Raw genomic sequence first — 23,505 nt, 5'->3', positions numbered from 1 at the left:
CGAGAACAATACGATCATTCATTGCTCGGTGTCGGGGATCACTATAGATCAGGCATGCCAGATCTTTAGCAGACATTGGGCGGCAGAGGGTCGGTTCTAGACTTTTTGCTGCCTGAGGCAAACTTGTGAGGATATGCGCCCTGATTTGGAATGATCGCACAGCACCTGACAATTTCCTCTTCTTCATTTAATGTTCTCACATGACATGCTGCAGCCCAACACAATAGCACACTGGCTGGCTGTGAGTCTTTGAGTCTCACTTCTCCTCCTACTCTGACTGCATGCTGTTAGTGTAAACACAGTACAAAAATGCTGCCCCTGTAATCTCTGCACCTGATGCAAATGTTTCACCTTGCTTCATGAGAGAACCGGCCCTGAGTGGCTGGCTGCTGTACACATGGTGGATTCTCAAGATTCTCAGGTGATGCAGTCTTTATCATCTCCCATGGCCGAGTTCAATCCACCATGTGCACTTGCTTGAGTCTACAAAGGATGCACAAATTATAACTAGGCCAGCAACTCTCGACCGTACCAAACTCAACCCACGTAAATCCTTCCTATAATGGTTATGAGGGGTGTGTAGCCACTTTATAAATACATTGAATGTATAACCTGGGTCTTTACGTGTCAGAATACTATACTGAAAATCCAGAAGAGTTGCAACAGATAAAATCTAATAACATTTGCCAGAGGCAGAGATAAACTTGATTTGAAAATAAAGACAAAATCAATAATACAAGTACATTACATTATAGATTAGAGGCTTCTTTTAAAGTGGACCTGAACTCTTGCACAGGACCGAAGAAAGACATATACAAATGCACCCTGTATGTATTTAGAGAGTTTAGACTGTCTAATTCTCCCCTCATCTGGGACTAATCACAAGTTGTAATTTGATCCCTCAGCTGTGTCAGCTCCCTGCCATAGCAGAGCGTTAATAGGTAAACACAGGATGTGAACAATATGTCTGCTTCCATGAAAGCAGGAAGTAGACACACTGCAGATTTGTATCAACTGTAACAAAGAAAGATTATTGCACTGTTGCTTTTAGAGCAGAGAGGAAGTTCTGAGTTCAGGTCCACTTTAAGCATATTTTAACTTCCTTTTTAAAGTGAGCCAGGGTAGCTCCTTATATTGGCTGGCTCCTTTACCCTTCCATTTTACCAGACGGCTGATTGTTAGTCACCGACAGCTCCAGGTTGGTAGCATCTGACTTGTTTTACCACATGCTCTATTCTTTGTGAATCGACATTTATTGAGGCATTTACTTGCTCAAAAGTCATTTTCGCATCAAAAAAAAAAAAAGAAAAGAAAACAATACACTGTTTATCCAATGATATCCCCTATAGTTTTAAAATAAAGAATACTACAAATAAAACCCATCCATTTCATTTGCTCATTAGTCTCGGCTATCATAACATTTAAAATATGATCCTAGTACAATGTATGGCTCCAATATATTATTTGGAATAAAGATGTATTTTTTATGTTTTGAGGTTTTTTTTTGTTTTTGTTTCGACAATTGTATGCCCTCATGTACTAAAATAACAGTAATATACCCTCATGACATACAGTGTCACTGTTCCCCAACCCCTGACACGGAAATACCGCCAAGTCCGAGTGGCGCGCGCGTGCGCACATCCAGTGCTAACACACTGGACACGGATACGAGTCCAGTCAGACTTGAGTGGCGCCTATTTGGACGTGTATACTTGTTCAGATAGGCTGAAGTGGTTAATGCGAAAAGAATATCAACATTTGTGCTCATCAATGACATTCACCTCGCAAGTCAGTCATTTTACTTTTCCATGTGGTAACAGCCCTAGTGAGTTGACCTCTGTTTGGTAAAATCAGCTGTTTTCTGCATTACCGAATGCAGTGATGCTTAGTAAATTGAAACCATGAAAAATTGTTTTTGTGCAAAATCAAACATATATTTACGGACCTAGAAATACAAAATAAAAAAAATCCACTGGGAAGCAAGTAAAATAGGAGATGCCAGGCTTAAAGTCCTCCCTGTAATCTCTTCAAGGAGTCGGCGTAGCAGCTGAGGTGACATTTTAAAGCATGTCAACATCTGCAGAAGGAATTATTGATGTTCGATGTTAAAGAGGCCCTCCTTTCTCAGTCTGCTCTGTATATTTTCCCTGAGACGCCATCTATCTCCTGTGACATCAAAGAACAGACAGCACAAAGTTTCAGCACCTTTGAAAATGATTCTTACAGAGGATCTGAGAGGCACTGTAGCCGCATCTGCAATTCCTCTCACTCTTTGATTTCCCTAAAGACCCCAGCTTATTTCTTGGGGATTTATACACAGAAAACAACACAAAAATCTATATACTGGAGATTGATAAATGCTAGATTGCACTTTATCTATGGTACAGACACAGAATGTGGAATGAGAAATCAAAACGCTCATTACCCCCTACCAATTCGACCAGTGGGTGCAGGATCTGGGGAGCCAGGCCAATCCAGAAATGTACACAGAAGGATCCGCAGGCCAACAATGGTGGAAAATGCTGGTAATTCTTTATTCAGGAATTCCACAAGGCAAATGTAAAATCACAAGGTTCAACTGACGCGTGTCGGGCCTACAATCTGCCCTTAGTCATAGTTAAAAATGAACCTACAAGGGGAGGGCTTTATGTAGGTGGGAGAGAAAGGAACTCCACCCTATACCTCAATTAGCCCTCACCTTAAAGGGAACATAACATATTATCTTGAGAAAAGACATGGTAAATGTACAAGATTCATGAATGTACTCAATAGTAATTAATAACAGCTGACAACAAGTATAAAAAAGGGTAATATGAAAATGTAAAAAACCATTGCTGGAGGAAGCATGTCATATGAAAGGCCAAGCTTAAAAGCCCACTTAGCAAAAAGGGCAAAAAACACACACAAGAAGTTCACTTATATGAGGGGAGAATAAGGATGAAACAAAATACACATGGTTAACAATCATAAACAAGGTTCAAGTCCCAACGTGTGTTAAGACCCGTAGGGGTGCGAGTATCCATCCTATGAATCCAATAAGCTTCTCGCTTCAAAAGTAATTTGTGGATGTCTCCACCCCTCCTGGGACTCACCACACGCTCCACCCCCTGAAAAATAAAAGAGGAAAGGTTGCCCTCATGAACATTTTTGAAATGTTTAGACACTGCCGACTTCTTGAAGGTCTTCCAATTAGTGCCACAGAAGTGTTCAGCAATACGGGCTCTCAAGTTGCGAGTAGTGCATCCCACATATTGTAAACGGCAGGAGGTGCAAGAAATAACATAGATAACGCACTTCGTGTCGCAATTTACATATTGTTTAATGGGGATGCTATTACCAGTCGCAAAAGAGAGAATGGAAGAACCTTTCTTGTGGCAGTGACAATAATTACATGTTGGGAAACCGCACGGGTAAGAGCCCACCGTGGCGAGCCAGGTGGGGACCCGAGACAGGGAAGTAGATTGAAAATCACTTGGGGAAAGGATCGATCCCAAAGTGCGTGCCCTTCTAGCAGAGAAACGACATCCCTGCTGCAGAATAGCTCTGAGTTTGGGATCAGAATTCAGCACTGGAAGATATTTCCTCACAATGTCCGTGATTTTATTAAATTCAAGGCTATACTCTGTAACAAAAGTGACTTTCCCATCCCGGTCCCCACCCAGGTTCCTGGTGGTCAAGAGTTCACTGCGTGGTCTCCTAGTACCTCTAGATCGTCCCCGGGCTAGCTGGTTCCTAGTATAACCTCTTCGCCTCAAACGGTCCTCCACTAGATTGCATTCATATTCCAATTCCTCAGGATTAGAGCAGTTGCGAGCTGCTCGAGTAAATTCTCCTGTGGGAATAGCACTGATGGTATGTCTAGGGTGACAAGAACTGGCAAGAAGTATAGAATTACCTGCTGTAGGCTTACGGAAGGTTTTGGTAGAGACTCGGTGGGGCTTGGTATCTCCAGTAAGGGTCAAATCTAAATAATCAATGCAAGTATCATGATGATTAATCGTGAAACTTAGATTTAATTCATTACAATTCACATATGCCAGAAAATCCCCGAGGAGGCCAGGAGGACCACCCCACACCAAAAGCAGGTCGTCTATAAATCTGCCATACCAAACTATGTGGGAGGCGAAGGGGTTCTCATCCCCAAAGATGCGGAGCTCCTCCCACCAACCCATGTATAGGTTGGCAAGGGAGGGGGAAAACTTAGCCCCCATAGAAGCTCCGCATCTCTGGAGGTAGAACCCCGAATCAAACATAAAATAATTGTGTGTGAGGAGGTACTCCACGGCCCCCCCGAGGAAAGACTGCAAGGAAATGTCAAAGGTAGAATATTTCTCAAGGTGAAAATTTAAAGCCTTCAAGGCAAGACTGTGCGGGATGGAAGAGTACAGAGAGGCGACGTCTAAGGTCACCCAATGAAACCCATCCTCCCACACAAAATCAGCAAAACTGGACAGAACATGCCGGGTATCCTGTAAGTAACCTGGCAGTCTCAGAACAAGGGGCTGCAGATGTGAGTCGACCCACTCGCCGAGGCGCTCGCCCACGGAGCCAATGCCAGCCACAATGGGGCGGCCCCGCGGGGGAACGCCCGGCTTGTGTATCTTCGGGAGGTGGTGGAACACGGGGACGACAGGGTGTAAAGGACATAAAAATTCGGACATATTCCTAGTAAGAACACCCATATCCTGTCCCCATTCCAACAGCCCCCGAAGATCCACCAGGAAATCTTGGGTAGGATCCCGAAGTAAGGGCCGATACACATCCGCATCCCCAAGTTGTCTCAGGGCCTCCGACCGGTAATCGGCGGCGTCCAGGACAACGACAGCTCCCCCCTTGTCCGCCGAGCGGATAACAATATCCGTATTCTCCCGTAGGGAGTTTAAAGCCTGCCGCTCGGAGGCAGAGAGATCCGACGGTGCCCTGGACGACCTCGACAAACCGGCAAGTTCGCCCTCTATGAGGTCCTGAAAGGTGTCTATCTCAGGGGACCTGGCATTAACTGGGTAAAAGGAGGAATTACAGATTCTAATAGGTGTCACTTGAGTTGTATTAACCCCCACTGTGCCCCTATCATCTAGGGCCTGAAGCACCAAAATGTTTCTAATGTCACGGAAGGAGGGAACATCCTCTATTTGATTCCGTGGCAAGGATACAGGTGCTAGGGATTCAACAACCTCAGAGGAATCATCAAAAAAATGTTTCTTTACCACCAAATTTCTCACAAACTTGTTGAGATCTAAAATAGTCCGAAATAAATCAAAATGGCTAGAGGGAGCAAAGGATAAGCCCCTAGACAACAGTTTGATCTGTTCCGAAGAGAGGGCGCAACTAGAAAGATTGATCACATTACAGGCAATAGGCTCTGAATTGGAAGCTACCTGGTTTTCCGGTTTTCTATGTTTGCGCCCTGCTCGTCTGACACGTTTCTTTTTTGTTTTCGTTTTTTGGTTTTGTTGAATTTCCGTTGCGTTCTGTAATAAGATGGTTGAGGAATGGGAACCCCTGACGTCTGGAGTAAGGGAGGGTCCACTGTCTGTAGAGCAGTGTTAGAAAAAATGGTAGATTGTAGGGTTCTACGATTTAAATCTGAAGCCTCTGAAGCATCCGACAAGGAGCCCGAGGTGTCCAAAGAACTGAAACTCACGTTTTTCTTGGGGGTGAACTTTTTCAGAATGGATCTGGGGGACCTGTGGAAAGACTCCCATCTCCCCCATTCATATACTACATTGCGACTATAGTCATTTGTGTCCCTGAGAAACTTGACTCGTTTCGTTTCCATGATGATAGTTTCAAGTCTATTAATATTATTTTTTAATTTTAAGTGTAGATCATCATGGAGGTTCAAGGAGTCAAACCTTTTCAGATCCTGATTAGTTTTGTCTATCTGCAGCTTGAGATCGGTTAACTTTTGTTCCTCATATGAGACTATCAATCTCATGAGCTGCAGAGAGCAATCAGTCAGGATCTGATTCCACTCAATAACAAATTTATCAGAGTAGATGGTGGTGGGAATTTTTTTGATTCGTAGACCTCTAGGTATAATACCTTTGCTGATATAATGTTTCAAGCTAGTGACGTCCCACCAAAGACGCACCTCTTTATCCATTAAACACTCTAAAGTAGTATATAAGGAGTGTAAAGTAAGTTCTGGCTGTAAACTTGCAGCACCACAATCTCCCGAGAATACAGACATAAACTTATCTTTACGTTCTGAGTCTTGCAGCAAATTACCATATGCATTGAGATTTGTATTTGGATCAAAGTTATAACAAGGTACTTTAACATTGTTAGACTGTTTAGATGATGCATCAGAAAAACCAACAGCTATATCATTATATGTAGTGTCATTGGAAGACAAATCAACATCAACAATCACAGGCTGATCAGATAATGGTGTGGTGTCAACAGTCTGGCTGGATAACATAGACTCAGTGGAATATGAAGAATGTCCAATGTTCATATTGGAGTGCATGGACAAAACACCATTAAACGTGGATGCTGGCAAGTAATTCTGGTATAAGCCTGTAAACATAGGTTTCTGTAGTATACTATTGGAATGTCCCAACAGATGATGAGAAGATGGTATATAGGTGGGCACATTGCTAAAGGGTGGCATATTAAAAGGCATGTTTGGTCTCTGAAAGTCCGCATAGGTTGACTGTGAACCCACATGAGTAAAGTTCTGAGTGGGTAAAGTTTGCGGAAAAATGTGTGGCATGGTGACACTAGAGGTAGTAACAAATGCTGGAGCTAGAGGCGGAAGAGCTGAAGTGACATATATGCCGGTAGAAGAGTTAATGCCAGAGGAAACCTTAGGAATAGCCCCCATGCAATGAGGCACCACAGTAGGAGAATGTACAGCACTCACCGAGGGTCTGTATCTGTTGATATCCTCTGAAGGGGGCATAGGTGGAGGCCCAGGATGAGAGAGCACAGTGGTAGTGATGGGATGGACGTCGTACCGCAGTTGGGCCAAACGAAGTAGCTCCTGTGTTGACAACTGGCTCAGATGAGGCGAACCAGGAGAGCTGTGTGACGCTGGAGTAACAGACGCCATCTGTGCAACATCGTGCTTCCCCACTGTGACATCATCTCCGGGGGAAGTGTGCGCCAGTGGGGTCCCGCCGACTATAGCAGACGGCATAGAGGGTTCCTCTGCAGCGCTTCCACCGCCGAGCACAAGTGACACAGCCACAGCAGGACTGGGATCCCTCTGGATAACATCAAAGCGGCAAGGACTCTCCGGGGCCACCAAGCCAGAGGACGCACTCAGCAACTCCGCTCGCACACCGGCCAGAACGGGAAGGGAAGAAGCCACTCGGTCATTCACCATCAGAGTAGCCTGCGTAACAGCAGGTAACGGCATGGCAGCAGGAAGGATGCTAGGGAGGGCATGATGTACAATGTTCTCACCCTTAGCAATGATAGGCATAGAATGCTTGGAACGTAACTCCATGCTAAAGTCCAGCAATGGTATGAAGAGTAAAATTAAACATCAGCCATATACGTGAAATAAATGGTCCAGCAAGTAGGGGGGAGCATGAAGACAGGCAGCAAGGATATGGAATGAGAAATCAAAACGCTCATTACCCCCTACCAATTCGACCAGTGGGTGCAGGATCTTCCATTCTCTCTTTTGCGACTGGTAATAGCATCCCCATTAAACAATATGTAAATTGCGACACGAAGTGCGTTATCTATGTTATTTCTTGCACCTCCTGCCGTTTACAATATGTGGGATGCACTACTCGCAACTTGAGAGCCCGTATTGCTGAACACTTCTGTGGCACTAATTGGAAGACCTTCAAGAAGTCGGCAGTGTCTAAACATTTCAAAAATGTTCATGAGGGCAACCTTTCCTCTTTTATTTTTCAGGGGGTGGAGCGTGTGGTGAGTACCAGGAGGGGTGGAGACATCCACAAATTACTTTTGAAGCGAGAAGCTTATTGGATTCATAGGATGGATACTCGCACCCCTACGGGTCTTAACACACGTTGGGACTTGAACCTTGTTTATGATTGTTAACCATGTGTATTTTGTTTCATCCTTATTCTCCCCTCATATAAGTGAACTTCTTGTGTGTGTTTTTTGCCCTTTTTGCTAAGTGGGCTTTTAAGCTTGGCCTTTCATATGACATGCTTCCTCCAGCAATGGTTTTTTACATTTTCATATTACCCTTTTTTATACTTGTTGTCAGCTGTTATTAATTACTATTGAGTACATTCATGAATCTTGTACATTTACCATGTCTTTTCTCAAGATAATATGTTATGTTCCCTTTAAGGTGAGGGCTAATTGAGGTATAGGGTGGAGTTCCTTTCTCTCCCACCTACATAAAGCCCTCCCCTTGTAGGTTCATTTTTAACTATGACTAAGGGCAGATTGTAGGCCCGACACGCGTCAGTTGAACCTTGTGATTTTACATTTGCCTTGTGGAATTCCTGAATAAAGAATTACCAGCATTTTCCACCATTGTTGGCCTGCGGATCCTTCTGTGTACACAGACACAGAATGCATGCATGATACTTAAACTTCTACAGACTACTTGAAAGGGCGATTTTCATTACAACAAAGAGCTGCTGGAACCAGCATATACTACTAAGGAAAGTCTGACCTACTTCTCAAAGCAATGAAGATCTTACATAAGACAGACATTTGACACCTTTACAAATGTTGTGTTCCCGCCTCCATTTTATTATGCTTATTGATGCAACAAGCTACGATAAGTAGACGAAAACTATTTGACTCAGAGTTGGAACACAATAGGCGGAAACGCTAGCGCTGCGGAAAACGCTAGCATTTTTGCCGCTAATTCAAGTCTATGGGCCTCATGTACAAACGCATATATTTGCATTTTACATTGTGTGTTTTTGAAAATGCGCAACTTGCTACATGATTTTCAAAAATGCTTGTAAAACACTCCTGACAGTGCACGCTTCGCTTGTGAGGTTTTAGGGATGGGATATTGAAGGGGTAGAGTCGGCAGAAGGATCAGGCGACTGGGGCTCTTTTCTGGGGTAGGTCCATGTCTGGCCCAGTCTGGGTCTCTACAGACCTGATAAATGCAACTACCTGAGTAGAATCCTACTGGTAGGCAGCCTTGCTATGATTGAGCCACGGGAGCACTATCAACGACAACAAGATATAATTTAAGTCAACCAACCCTGATTGGGTTTCTTTTTTCTTTTCTTTTTAAAGGACCATAATGTTCTGGTGGTGAATGGATGTATGGATGTTTTGAATGGCTGGGAGTGACTGGTAGGAAAATTGTTTTTGTATTTTTGTGGTACACCTTTGGATAATCTAAATTATTAAAAGCTGTTAAAGAAGAATAAAATAATAATAGCGTACCAAACGATGATGCAAACATAACCCAATTCAGGAGTGCTGTTATGAAGCCAGTCTGTCTAAGTTGGGTAAAAGTACCGGGTGTACGCTGAGTTTGAAAAAGATAAAATAAAAAATGCTTGTAAAACCCACATAATGTATCTCAATGGAGAAGCAGAGGAATGTGTTTTTATATACGTTTTTTTTTTTTTTTTTAATATGCTACCGTATTGTACATCATTCAATAGGGAAATAAATAAAAAAAAATGCAAATGCTAAAAGCACAAAAAAAGCATAAAAACGTGAATGTAAAATGCAAATCCCAAAGACGCACAGTGCAGACTGCCCAGTGTGCTCCTAGCCTCATGGAGACATTCTTAGCTATGCTGTGTGGTAGGACTTGTTGCATGGAAAAGAAAAGATTAACATTAGTAAAGAATACTTAAAGTTGCAGAAGCGATATATTATCTCTTATTTATGTCAGCGGTGAGCCTACTGAGTGCCAGCAGTGGAAAATTTACCCCTATATTTCCAGGGCCAGAATTCTGGAGGGCCTCAAAGGCCCTGGTCTTGGGTCGCTGCTGCTGAATTTTTTTGACCTGAGTCAATTAATCTCTACAAATATGATAGAAAACTAATGCCACCAACATGACTGATCAATTAGCTTTTGATCGATTTTAGGCAGTTCACCAATTTAAAAAAGTGGCATGTTGAAAATCTGGTGGGGAGGAGCTGTAGAGAGTCACTGTTGTCACTGCTGTGTTACTAGGCGGGGTGGGGATGGCGGAGGGCCCAGGAGCAGCGCATAAGTGACATCAAACAGCTGCGGGGAAGCGGCGCGAACAATAGAATGACTTAAAGGCCGCCTCAGATGACTTAAAGAGACTCTGAAGCCTCATAAAACCCCACTTTGTATTTAACGTTCCTCTTCTACACTATAACCCAAGCTACAACGATGCATCCCCGTGACAGAACGCTGTGTTTAAACCCCCCCCCCAATCCACGGGGAAAGATGCGGGGAGAGCTTCCTTGTAGAGCAGAGCTTAGCGTTGTAGCGCAGCCTCTACTCATCTACTCATGTCAATTCCCACTGATCACCTTCTCTCCCCGCCCCTCTTAGTCTACTTTCACTGAGAGGGGCGAGGGAGAGGCAGCGATCAGTGGTGGATTGATGCTAATGGAGGCAGAGCTGCAGCCCTGCTCTGCCTAGCTGGCAGCAAACTCCACAACCGGTAAAGTTGTGGATTTGGTGGTGGGGGGATGCTGCGTTTTAGCTTGGGTTAAAGTGTAGAAGGTAAATGTTAAATAAAAAGTGGGATATTATGAGGCTTCAGACTCTCTTCAAGTCTGGCGTGTGCACGAGGCTTAAGGGCCTGATCTCACAGGCATAGGTGTATTGTGAAGGGGAGGAGATGAGATGGTGGTCAGTGAACCAAAGGGGCTCCAAATGTCTTTTTGGTGGACAAGACTGTCCATCCAAATTAAAAAGACACCCTTTGATGAATATAGGTGAGGTTTTGTACAAACTTGTCACACATTTTGATAATGTTGTGTAGATCAGGAAAATTGAGCACATTTTTTATGAATTTAGAAGAACTGCACAATTTCCTGAACATCGCCACCAGTTCCTTAACAGCATTGTTGACGTGTTTGGAATTGAACATGGTGTTACGGTCTGCTTATCTTCTGTTCTGTATATCATTGCTTGTGGTGTTGTGAGCGATAGTCCAGCCAAGTCTCATTTTACTGCTGCATGTCTGACTCCTCCTGACCCTCAGCGGCTCCTCTCTCCCTCTGATTTCATTATGTCGACTCTGACCTTCTGTCTGGATCAGTCTCCTCTTGTCTGCTGTGTAACGCCCTTCATGTATTCTAAATGTAATGACTTTTCCAAGGCTTTGTTTTGCTGCTCCCGCAAAATGGCACGAAGTTTAACTTCATTTTAATGACTGCGTGAACATCAAAATCTGCATAAGAGCCACCTGTTAGCATGATAATAAAACGCAGAACAGCATCACGCCGCGTTCACATCTGTGTTCCGAGACGGGAGATGCAGTCAGGGAACTGTTGCAAATTAGAGCTCATCTGACCAGCTGATTAACCCTTCTGTGGGAAACTTGACCTTCCTAGTTGTTTTTTGTAATAGTTTACTGATCTATGCAAATTTTGGAATTTCACTTTTTGGCAGATTCAATGAATATCAAGGGAATCATATGAGCTAGCAGATAAGCACAGTGTAGAAGGGTCGTTGGCAAAAACATTAGCAACTCATTCCAGCACTGCGCTCTACCGCAGCATCACTTCCTGCAATGTCGCCAACTGTACTTTCACATTTTAATGCTGGGCAAATAGCTGGAGGGGAGTGCGGACAGGGGAGCCTCAGGTGAGGGCAATGATACTACCAAAGGGGGGGGGGGGGGGCATCCTCACAAGTTTTCCTCAGGCGGCAAAAAGTCTAGAACTGGCCATGCTCAGAATATCAATAGCCTATAGACAGGGAAGTTGCCACATATTAATGGTCTAGACCAGGCATGGGCAAACTTGGCCCTCCAGCTGTTAAGGAACTACAAATCCCACAATGCATTTGCCTTTATGAGTCATGACTGTGGCTGTCAGACTCATGCAATGCATTGTGGGATTTGTAGTTCCTCAACAGCTGGAGGGCCAAGTTTGCCCATGCCTGGTCTAGACAGCCCAACCTGAGCACAGCCAGGATTGGCTATAGGAAAGCTTAAAGTCAATGCCACACATATGGATCAGTGAATACCTGGTATTTTACAATGGTAACAGGACACTAAAATCCTTCCACACAAGAAGTCAAAGGGATGGTAGAAGACAACAGTGGAAGCCAATACAAGACATAGAGCAAAGCTGTCACACCAGTGGGCGAAGCTACAGTGCCACAGGCGTCAGTGTAAACTTTACACTGGACCACCTCCCCAGTACTGTATAATAATAATAATATGATACAGTGCAGCTGTTAAAACCAGCTGTCTAAGAACACAGAGGTGTAAGCAGAGATAAAGGAATGATAAAGCCAATGATTTGCACTGTTATATGCGCATATAGGGTGGTCATTACAACTACAGCAATAATAAAGAGCTGATAGAGCAACTGTAGGAGGGATCTTTGTTGTCCCTGTGGTTTAGACCTCCAGTGTGGTCTCAACCTCTTCAACCCCTATTGTTACAGTACTGGTGGTCACCCCCAAGTATGGCATATACCCCTATGCTGCTCTGCACATACTTGAACCATCTCAGACTAATGATCTCATGTTTAAGAGTGGAGCTACCATTAATCCACTAACCTACATGGCGGATATTAAGCTTTATGCAAAGAGCAAGCAGGACATCAATGACCTGACTCACCTTAGACGGATTAACATTGAGACCATTGCAATGTGCAGTGGCTGAATAGAGCACTGGTTAAGGGCACTGCCTTTGACATGGGGGACCAGGGTTCGAATCCTGGCTAGGGTCAGTACCTATTCAGTAAGGAGTTCAAGGCAAGACTCCCTAACACTGCAGGGTGGCCTCCTGAGCGCGTCCCAGTGGCTGCAGCTCTTGAGCGCTTTGAGTCTGACAGGAGAAAAGCGCTATATAAATGTTTGGATTATTAATGTTATTCAAACTGGAGAAGTATGGTTGAAAGGTGGAAAACAAGAGAGAAGGTAGTTAAAGTGTACCTGAAGGGTACTTACCTCAGGAGGGGGAAGCCACTGGATCCTAATGAGGCTTCCCCTGTCCCTTGCAGCAGAGGGGGATCCAGCACTGAGTCCCCCGAATATCTCCTTATTGGCACTAACGGCTCTTCGCTCGAGCTGTGGCAGACAAAGCTGAGCCCAATCAGGTCCACTCTACTGCACAGGTGCAAGGCTTTGTTACTGTACTAATGAATTGGCTACCAGCAAATTCTAACACTCCTGCTAGATGCACTGTGGAATGCTTTTTTTTTTTTTTTTGTAAATATGCAGACTAAAAAATAACCTCAAAAAATGTTCATCATTAAACCTTGTGATAGAACCAAACTGAAAGCATGACTTTTTCTAATCAAAAGTTTAACAAAGCAATGTATTACTACTATAATAGTGATACTATTGTAAATTAATATCATTATCATTATTATTTTAATTATTACTATTATTTTATACTTCTGAATTCTTTTAGTAGCTGTTTAATATGATGCAGGCCTTGCATTTTACATTTAGTTGTTCTTCAACAAACCCATTATTAAAATTCACAGAAATCATTCGATCACGCGATAGTACCACAAATCTGTTTAGGTCTTTTTTGTTTTTGTTTTTACATTTTCTGAATAGCATTATTGAATACGCTCTACGATTAAGATAAAAAGAGTAAAAGAAAAGACAAACTGGAAAGGAACAATGCAGTGAGATCTGAACTGATGCAGACCTCTGATGTTTTCAGTTTGTTTTCTCTGATTTTATTGATAAGATGCAATTGCCATTATATATGGCATATTACATATTGATTCCCTCCCTATTCCTTTATACCTTATTTACACGTTTAGATTTTCTGGCAGATTTACTGCCACATTGATTATTTCCAACATGTCCGAACTGATTTGCGATAGATTTCCTAATCGAGTTTTAGCTCATTTCTATGGACAATCGGTCTGGCAGAAAAACTCATTGGGCTTGATTCACAAAGCGGTGCAAAGTGTTTGCACACCTGTGAAAAGCCCTTTATCATGCCTAAACTCAGTTTAGGCGTGATAAGTAGAAACTCGCGCGATCTCCCGCGCGCAAAGTTTTGCGCGCGTAGCGCACCGCGCTGCGCGCGCAGTGTACTATGCTTCGCGTACAGCGTCCATTGAGCCCTATGGGACTTTGCGCGCGGGAGCTTTGTGCGAAGAGCAGCACAAATCGGTGATAACTCAGCTTTGCACGGCTTATCACGCCTAAAGTCTTTTAGGCGTGATAACTGAGTTATCACCGCTTTGTGAATCAGGGCCATAGTGTGTATTAGGCATTAGATTGTAAGCTCTCAAGGGCAAGGCTCGCTCACCCTTTTGTGTCTTGGAATTTGTTATACATTTTATTCATCTTGGTACTTTTGTCACTGTAATTACCAATTTTGTATCAATTCTGTATTTAGTACCAATTCTATATTTTGTGTATTGGTGTACACCATTGTCTGTACTAATATGTACCCCAAGTTTGTTTTTTACTGTGTACAGCACCACAGAATATGTTGGCGCTTTAAAAATCAATAATAATATTAAGCACACACATATATATATACTGTATATCTCATGTCTTATATGATTTATGTATTTCTGTCTTGTCTGCACTACATGAGTATTCCAGAGCACAGGATATGCTTGAATTCATGAACCAAATCCTTGAGAACAATGTCTCTCGCACATAGGCTAGAATTCAGTTGAAAAGTGAGAAATATAAAAGCAAGTGGCATCTTTAAGTAGAATTGGGAGCAATAGAGCAATGATGAATGGGGTGAGATGCGTCAGCCGCACAGGTCACGCTAAGGTCTAAGGGTAAATAAGGGATTCACCAGGGGAGCTAAGTGCTGATAAATACCTGGTGCTTACAAAGAAGCTAAGCCCGTTCAAAGGTCAAAAATAATTCCCTTGAATGAATTTTTTATTGCCATTTCGATGTGTTTTGCACCTTCTCAGGAGGCCGTGAGTGCTCCCTGCACACTCTTTTTATTGAGCGGCGGCCGAGAATGGGAGAAGTCACCTGCTATTTCCACCGAACTGCAATGTAGCTGTTGTAAATAACAAAAGCATATAAAGCAGCATATCTTCCAGCATGCAAGATGTTTATTTCCAGTGTACATGGCCTAATTACTCTTTAGCCTTGGAATAAGTCACTTTTATGAGACCATTTTATACCACTGCTACCTATTTTTTCCCTTTTAGTCGTACAAATCCAAAGGATAGCAAAATGGCCTGATTTTTATAGCATCACCGCCTGAGATCCAGCTTCATCTCGTAGGGACAAGAAAGCGATGAGATAAAATCGGACTTATTGTTTATGTGACTGATTGGCATATACAAATACCCAGAGGGAGGAGAGAACGTTTTCTTGCACATTACCGGGGCGGGGAATAGGTGTCATAATATGGAGTCAGATGTACACAAGAATCTCCAGGAAATTCTGATAAGAGCAGTAATATGCATTGATGCTTACGGAGAAGAACAATTTGGTTTTCAAATTCCATTTGACACTCCTCACACGTGTCCCTGACTGCTTGTCTGCTATATCCTCCTTCATGTCCTCTTGCTTCTTAAAACGTAATATGAGTAGAACAGAACTAATTATTTTTCCACCGTCTCTGTTCTCTTTATTCCTCACATTCACTTTCTAACCAGCTCCTGTCATCTCAAACTCGAAAACCTGTCTTGCATCTGACCTATTTTCACTCAAGACAGAACTAAAATGTTTATACATGCTCTTATATCTCGTCTAGACTGATGTAACATACTACTTTGTGGACTACCAACTAACAGACTGGCCCCGCTCCTATCTGTTCTGAACTCAGCTACTCGTCTCATTCATCTTTCTTCTCGCTCTTCTTCTGCTGCTCCTCTCTATCAAGCTCTTCACTGGCTGCCAATTAACCAGAGGATCCAGTTTAAACTCCTAACCCTAATCTACAAAGCTCTCCACAATCTCTGTCCCCCGTACATCTCCCCACTAGTTTCCAGATACCAACCCAACCGCAATCTCAGACCTGCACATGACCTTTTTTGTCCTCTTCTAGAATGACCTCCTCGCATTCACGCACTCCTTTAGATTGTAAGCTCATCAATTTACTTTTGTCACTGTAATAACCAATTCTGTATTTTGTCACAAATTCTGTATTTTGTATATTGGTGTACAACATTGTCTGTATTATTATGTACTCCATGTTTGTTTCTTACTTTGTACAGCGCTACGGAATATGTTGGCACTTTATAAATCAATAATAATAATTTGTCAGAAAAGCAGAATCCGTCTTGCCTTTGTCTTTAGTCTTCACTGATGATGTTGTCATTTGACCATGTACCGTAGTGCAGAGCTCCCCAACCCTGTCCTCAGGGCCGGATTTGTACGCTTTACCACCCAAGGCCACTGTCACCAGCCGCCCCCCTTCAGTATAGGTAGCAAGATAACCCCTTCCCCCTTCCCTCCAGTATAGGTAGCCAGATGACCCGCCCAGTATAGGTAGCAAGATAACCCCTTCCCCCTTCCCTCCAGTATAGGTAGCCAGATGACTCCCTTAATCCCTCCTTTTCCCACCCCCCTTCAGTATAGGTAGCCAGCTCACATGCACACCGCAGCACCCATCAGTGTCACTCATTTCTCCACTCATCTTCAGTGCAGAAGCTTCCTCTTCCTTTCTGTCTCCAATGCTGCCCAAGTCCATAGCCGCTCGCCACAATGCAAACGTGCACAGAGAGCAAGATGGCTGCTGCACAGGCTGCTAGCAGCAGAGTACCATGGTCAGGCACTCGCCTATCTCCCTGCATTGCAGCATTTGCAAGCTTGCAAATGCTGCCCCAGTAGTTTAGTCTTTTGCTTTGGTGCTCTTGCTCCTGTGGTGCCCTAGGCCATGGGCCTAGGCGGCCTTGGCCTAAATTCCGGCCCTGCCTGTCCTCAAGGCCCACCAACAGTACATGTTTTGCAGGAAACCACACACATTCACAGGTGGGGTAATTAGTGTCTCAGCAGAGCTGATAAACTACAACTGTGGGCCTTGAGGACAGGGTTGGGGAACACTGCTAGTGCATTAACAGGAAAATACATCTTTCTCTTAGCTGTTTTTTTTCAGCAAGGCTTGGTGTACAGAGGCGCCAGAGTAGAATAAAAATGTTTAAAAAACGTCTAGAAGAGGGGGATGTTCAGGTGGACTTACCTCCCTCAAAAATATAGAACTCAATTGAGTCACAATATATCAATACAAAAAACGTTTTATTTAATTCCACTTTGCACTAAGTGGAGTTAGATAAAACGTTTTTTGTATTGATATATTGTGACTCAATTGAGTTCTATATTTTTGAGGGAGGTAAGTCCACCTGAACATCCCCCTCTTTTAGACCGTTTTTAAACATTTTTATTCTCCTCTGGCGCCTCTGTACACCAAGCCTTGCTGAAATCTTGATTCCACCCTCGGTGGAGGGGTGCTACCCCGTTTCCTATCTACAGAGAGCGACAACTTAATAACCTGAGTGGGGTCAGGTTCTAATACTCCCCACCTGCACTTGAAGTGGTTGCCTATGGGTAACCCATGTTTGTGAGTATATCTTAATATTTTGTTTTAAACCACAACCAACTTAACAATACTACACCATATTGGGCTCTCGATTTCTCTTTGTTCTTCCAAGCACTTTCTCTTAGCTGAGTTCATTGAAGTTGCTGGCTTGGTTCAGTAGGTGGACCCACTGACAGGTTGCTAAGCACTCAAATGAACCTTACACAGTTATTATTTAACTGTTCACTTGTGTTCTTCTACCCTCAGATTTGGCACCCTGTGGATTCTGAACAAACAGTACAGTAATGCCTCACAAATGAAGCCAATGCAAACAGGGAATATGACTCAACAAAATGTATATTCAAAAGGGTTTATATGTTAACCAAGTTCCTGTTTCCTTTTCTTGCGAATCTACACTGATTATAGTCATTCTCTCCTTCTTGATGTATGATTTCTCCATTGAAAGGAATGATTTGATTTTTCCAGTAATGAATAATGGGAGTTTCTTCTAGGTTGTGTAAAGCTAAAAAATTGCAAATACCCTCGGTTTCAAAAAAGGAAAATGTATATTTAGCACGGCCAAATTAACAAGGGTTATTTTTAGCCCGTTTGAGCCCCTTAAAAGCAGGGGTTAGTTAGTGAAGTGTAGTGTAGTAGGTGGTGGCAGCAGGGGTTAGTTAGTGAAGTGTAGTGTAGTAGGTGGTGGCAGCAGGGGTTAGTTAGTGAAGTGTAGTGTAGTAGGTGGTGGCAGTAGCAGGTGTTAGTTAGTGAAGTGTAGTGTAGTTGGTGGAGGCAGTGGGGATAGTTAGTGAAGTGTAGTGTAGTTGGTGGTGGCAGCAGGGGTTGGTTACTGAAGTGTAGTGTAGTGTAGTTGGTGGTGGCAGCAGGGGTTGGTTACTGAAGTGTAGTGTAGTAGGTGGTGGCAGCAGCAGCAGGGGTTAGTTAGTGAAGTGTAGTGTAGTAGGTTGTGGAAACAGGGGTTAGTTAGTGAAGTGTAGTGTAGTAGGTGGTGTCAGCAGCAGCAGGGTTAGTTAGTGAAGTGTAGTGTAGTAGGTGGTGGCAGCAGCAGGGGTTAGTTAGTGAAGTGTAGTTGGTGGTGGCAGCAGGGGTTGGTTACTGAAGTGTAGTGTAGTGTAGTTGGTGGTGGCAGCAGGGGTTAGTTACTGAAGTGTAGTGTAGTAGGTGGTGGCAGCAGCAGCAGGGGTTAGTTAGTGAAGTGTAGTGTAGTAGGTGGTGGCAGCAGGGGTTAGTTAGTGTAGTGTAGTATAGTGTAGTGTAGTGTAGTTACTGGGGGCAGCAGGGGTAAGTGAAGTGTAGTGTGGTGTATCAGGAGTTAGTGTAGATGGGCAGTGTAGCTTAGATAGCTGATAGAGCATGAGAGCACGTTGCTCTGACTGATTGTTATATGTATTGAAATGTAATTTTGTATTCTGTCTTTGCCCTTTGCACTCTTTCCCCTGATAAAGCCTCCAATTAAGGGGGGTGAAACATGTTGGGTTGGTGGGGGGTTTTAATGTAAAAAGTAGCATATCAATCGAGGGTATGTGATCGATCCTAATAGCCTGACCTTACACAAGGCTATGGTTATGGATCAATCAACATTTTGTGCAGCTTATTTTAAATATTGATTAAAGGTTATGTTTTAGCTACAGTCCTAATAGGGTTAGTCCTGTGTTGTATTTATAAATCAGAAATTGTAATTTTTTTTTTATGCTTAGCTAGTGACAGTTTAGGGAGGAAAGGTCCATAAGACGCACCTGCACCATAGACGCACCTAGGTTTATTTTTTATTTTTTTCAGATTTTTGCCTCCTAAACCTAGGTGCGTCTTATATGCCGGATCGCCTTATATTCCCAAAAAATAAGGGTAAGTATTAAAATACACAAGGGCAAAATTGAGCTTGAAATTGAGTAAAATCCAGTCTAGATGAAAAGACGTTCCAATAGTATATGGAGATTAGCCATAGGACATTACTTTGTAAGGTCATATCCACTGTAAAAGATTTATCTAAATGCAGTATAACCTTACTCATAAACCCATGAAACAGATTTTAGCATTAGTTAAGAGCATAAGCAGACTCAGATTGGGAAGTTAAGCCACTGAGACAAGTTTAAAAATCTCAATTGAGCATTTTGAAAGGTTGTCAGGAAAATTAATTACTGCCTTGATTTAAAGAGCGTGCTTCTGTCCCTGGTGACAAAGGAAGTCTTTAATTATTGAAGGTAGGAGGCTGCGGTTAGCCTCTCACTGCAGATACAATGTGTCCAGGAGAATCAGGTACAGTGTTATGAAATCATTGCAAAGGAGACCACAAAAGGCTTTTAAATTTGCACGTTTGTCACTGTCATCTGTTAGGCTTAGTTGTATATCTGACTCACTTTGACTTTTACTCCAGGAAAGGTGGAATCTCACAACCTCACAACAGCTGTAACCTCGCTTTCAGTCGTCATATATGTTTCTAACAGTGGCAATGTGGCATAGCTAGAATTTATGGGGCCCCCAGCAAAACTTTGATGGGGCCGCCCAATGTTCAAGCCCCTTCTCTTGCCTCTTTTGGTGCCCATCACAGCCTTCGGGTCCATCTCACAAGGGTCATAAAACAAGTTATGGCCATCATGATATTCACACCCATATAACTACTATAGTCACACAAAAAACCCTCATCTGAAGTATAGCCGGCTGTATAGGAGACAGGGAAGTTTAGTAGTTAGGTGCCCCCACAGCTCTGGGCCCCCCTACAATCGCCTGGGCTGTTTCCCTCTAGTTACACTCCTAGTTTTTAAACACATGGAGCAATGGCCAATGGCATAACTAAGAAGCCCCCCTCCCCCTCCAAGCTCTCTAAACATAACAATTGATATAGTGCACCAAAACCTGCCAAGGACAAAACAGTGTCTGAGGTGCAAGAAGGGCATGAGGGACAGCTTGTTAATAATTATTATCATTTAAAGCATTTATAGAAGTGATCACTACAAGCACAGGACTAATTAACCTCCCTGGCGGTCAATGCAATCCACCAGGGAGGCAGCGCAGCACTATTTTTTAATTTTTTTAAAAAAATCATGTAGCTAGCCTAGCGCTCGCTACATGATAGCCGGTGAGCAGCGGCATCCCCCCACCCCCTCCGATCGCCTCCGGCGATCAGGCCATTAGGAAATCCCATTCTGAACGGTATTTCCTTTAGGGCTTTCCCGTCGATGATGTCACCGACGTCGTGACGTCAGAGGAAGTCCCGATCCACCCCTCAGCGCTGCCTGGCACTGATTGGCCAGGCAGCGCACAGGGTCTCGGGGGGGTACCCTCTAACGTGGTGGGTAGCAGCCAATCGGCGTGGAGCGGCGGCAATCGGAGGTTACACGCAGCTGGCAAAGTGCTAGCTACGTTATTAAAAAAAAAATATGCAAATCAGCCCAGCGGGGCCTGAGCAATCCTTCACGGCGGCTTACCCCGAGCACCCCCCCCCCCCCCTGGTGTGAGCGTTATTCATTACCTCTTCCCCCAGCAACAATACAGGTTGTCTTCACTTCCTCTTCAGTTTACAAGTGTCACATGACATGGGACTGAAACCACATGGTGATTGGCCGGCTGCAGGGCCCTAGCAAACTGAAGAGAAAGTGAAGAGGGTCCTGCCGAGAGCAGATAATGTAAGACTCTGCATTATGTAATTATGCACAGGACCGAGCCCACCTAGCATGCGGGGAATGGGCAGGCCAATGGATCTCCGCGGGAAGGGGGGGGGACTCTTTACCTGACTGCGAACTGAAATAGAATGACACCTACAGGAGGGGGCACCACAGAGCGATTGAGCTATTCTTAGCACACTAAGCTTGATGGAATTGCTATGCACACCAATTGATAAGTGTATGAATGGTAATTCTAAACACACACATTGGCACTGCTTGTTACTAGACCAATGGCAGGTGCTGTTAATGTGCTAATTAAAGTGAATATCCAGCCTAAGAAAGTAAATTGCAGGTGTCCTCCTGTAATGCTAGGTACACACCATACAATTTTGCTGGCAGATTTACCTGCCACATCGATTATTATCAACATGTCCGGTCTGAATTTCGATCAATTTTTTGATAGTTTTTATTGTATCGATTTTTGTTCAATTCTATGAACATCGATCAAACAAGATCAATAAAAGATTGAAAAAAAGATCGGAAAATCGAAAAATCGATCGAAATTCAGATCGGTCATGTTGGAAATAATCGACCTGGCAGATAAATCTGCCAGAAAATTGTATGGTGTGTACCTAACATAAGGCAAAGTTATAATTACCTCTGGTGTCTTGTCCCCCAAAGCCGTTCCAAACCTCCTGGGGCGGAATGATTCGGTGGCTTCAGAATGACTTTCGGGGGACAAGACACCAGAGGTAACTATAACTTTGCATTACAGGAGGAGACCTGCAATTTATTTTCTTATCATAAGATGTACAGAGGCGCCAAAAAGATAAAAGTATGCTAAAAGGTTAAAATATTCGGGTGGCGGTGGTGGACCGATCACTCCAAAAAGGACACAAAGTTGTCACTTGAGGCAAAGACAATTGTCTTTGCCTCAAGTGACAACTTGGTGTCCCTAATTGATTAAATTGTCTTTGCCTCAAGTGACAACTTCGTGTCCTTTTTGGAATGACCGGTCCACCGCCGCCACCCGAATATTTTAACCTTTTAGCATACTTTTATCCTTTTGGCGCCTCTGTACATCTTATGATCAAAATTATCCACCCTGGTGGAAGGGTGATACACCCTCTTTTCCTACTTCAGAGAGCGACATCTTAATCCTGAGTGGGGACAGGTCTAATCTCCCCACCTGCCTATACAGTGGTTGCCTATGCGGTAACCCATGTTTGTGAGTATAATACTTACTTGTCATTTTCTTCTCCAGTTTCCAATACGTACTACACTATACTGGGCTCTCGGTTTCTCTGTTTTAATTTATTTTCTTAGGCTGGATATATGCTTTAAGCAGTAATTGTTTTAGGTTTAGTCTGTATTGATCTTTGCATTTCTGACCTGTAAATACCCAGGCTGTACATAAACAGTATAATGTTTTTATAAAGTGAGCAAACATAGGATAGGTTTTGTATTTGGGTTCAATAAGTCTGGGTTGGTGAAGTGTATCTAGCTTGGTAATGTATACATGCCCTGTAGACTTATTTTGAGAAATAACATAATTGCTGTATATAATTTTTCAAATTTTTAAAGGACTACTGTAGGGGGCTCAGGGGAAAAATGAGTTGAACTTACCTGGGGCTTCTAACGGCCCCCCACAGACGTTCTGTGCCGGCGCAGCCGCTCACCGATGCTCCGGCCCCACCTCCGTTTCACTTCCAGAATTTCCGACTTTAAAGTCGGAAAACCACTGCGCCTGTGCAGCTGCGTCCTTGCTCCTGCTGATGTCACCGGGAGCATACTGCGCAGGAGCAGACCGTACTGGGTCTGGGCCAACCACTCCCAGTGACGTCAGCAGGAGCAAAGACACGGCCACGGTGGCGCAGTGGTTTTCTGCCATTAAAGTCAGAAATTCCGGAAGTGAACCGGAGGCGGGGACCAGAGCATCAGTGAGTGGCTACGTTGGCACATAATGTCTTCGGGGGACCATTAAAAGCCCCAGGTAAGTTCAACTCTTTTTCCCCTGACCCCCCCTACAGTACTCCTTTAAGGGTACCAGCAAAATGAATTAGTTTTGATTCGGAGGTGCAGGGTCAAACAAATGCTTTGCCTGGGGCACCACAATGGCCAGAAACAACCCTACATTTTTATAACATTAAATTCCAAAAAGATTTGTGCAGCCCCCATTTTTATGCTTACGGAGATTTTACAACAAAAGTGGATTCTTCTCCTTTAAAGTCTTGCTATGGGCTTTAAAGTTATGCTGTGGTACTTTATGGGGATGGGGGTAATTTACACTCATTTATCTGACCTCAGGGTCCAGTAAATATGTACTAAACAATAAA

At 43.5% G+C, this 23,505-nt stretch overlaps 1 protein-coding gene across 7 annotated transcripts in view; it reads right to left on the bottom strand.

Annotated features, from left to right (window-relative positions):
* The window catches only part of LRRTM4 (leucine rich repeat transmembrane neuronal 4), a 1,103,072-nt gene that overhangs the window by 445,993 nt on the left and 633,574 nt on the right, over window positions 1-23,505 (bottom strand). Inside the window, exon 4 of one of the 7 annotated variants that reach the window (XM_068274830.1) lies at window positions 2,098-2,166. The exons of the other annotated variants lie outside the window; for them this stretch is intronic. Within the exon in view, the coding sequence (XP_068130931.1) occupies window positions 2,125-2,166 (42 nt within the window). The 3' untranslated portion in view covers window positions 2,098-2,124. Of the gene's footprint in view, window positions 1-2,097; window positions 2,167-23,505 lie in introns of those variants that run through there. 7 annotated transcript variants of the gene reach the window in all.

Source organism: Hyperolius riggenbachi, chromosome 3 (assembly GCF_040937935.1).
Source record: "Hyperolius riggenbachi isolate aHypRig1 chromosome 3, aHypRig1.pri, whole genome shotgun sequence".
NCBI classification, from domain to species: Eukaryota; Metazoa; Chordata; class Amphibia; order Anura; family Hyperoliidae; genus Hyperolius; species Hyperolius riggenbachi.
Note: the sequence above shows the minus strand (reverse complement) of the source record. Positions and strands in the feature narration are given on the sequence as shown.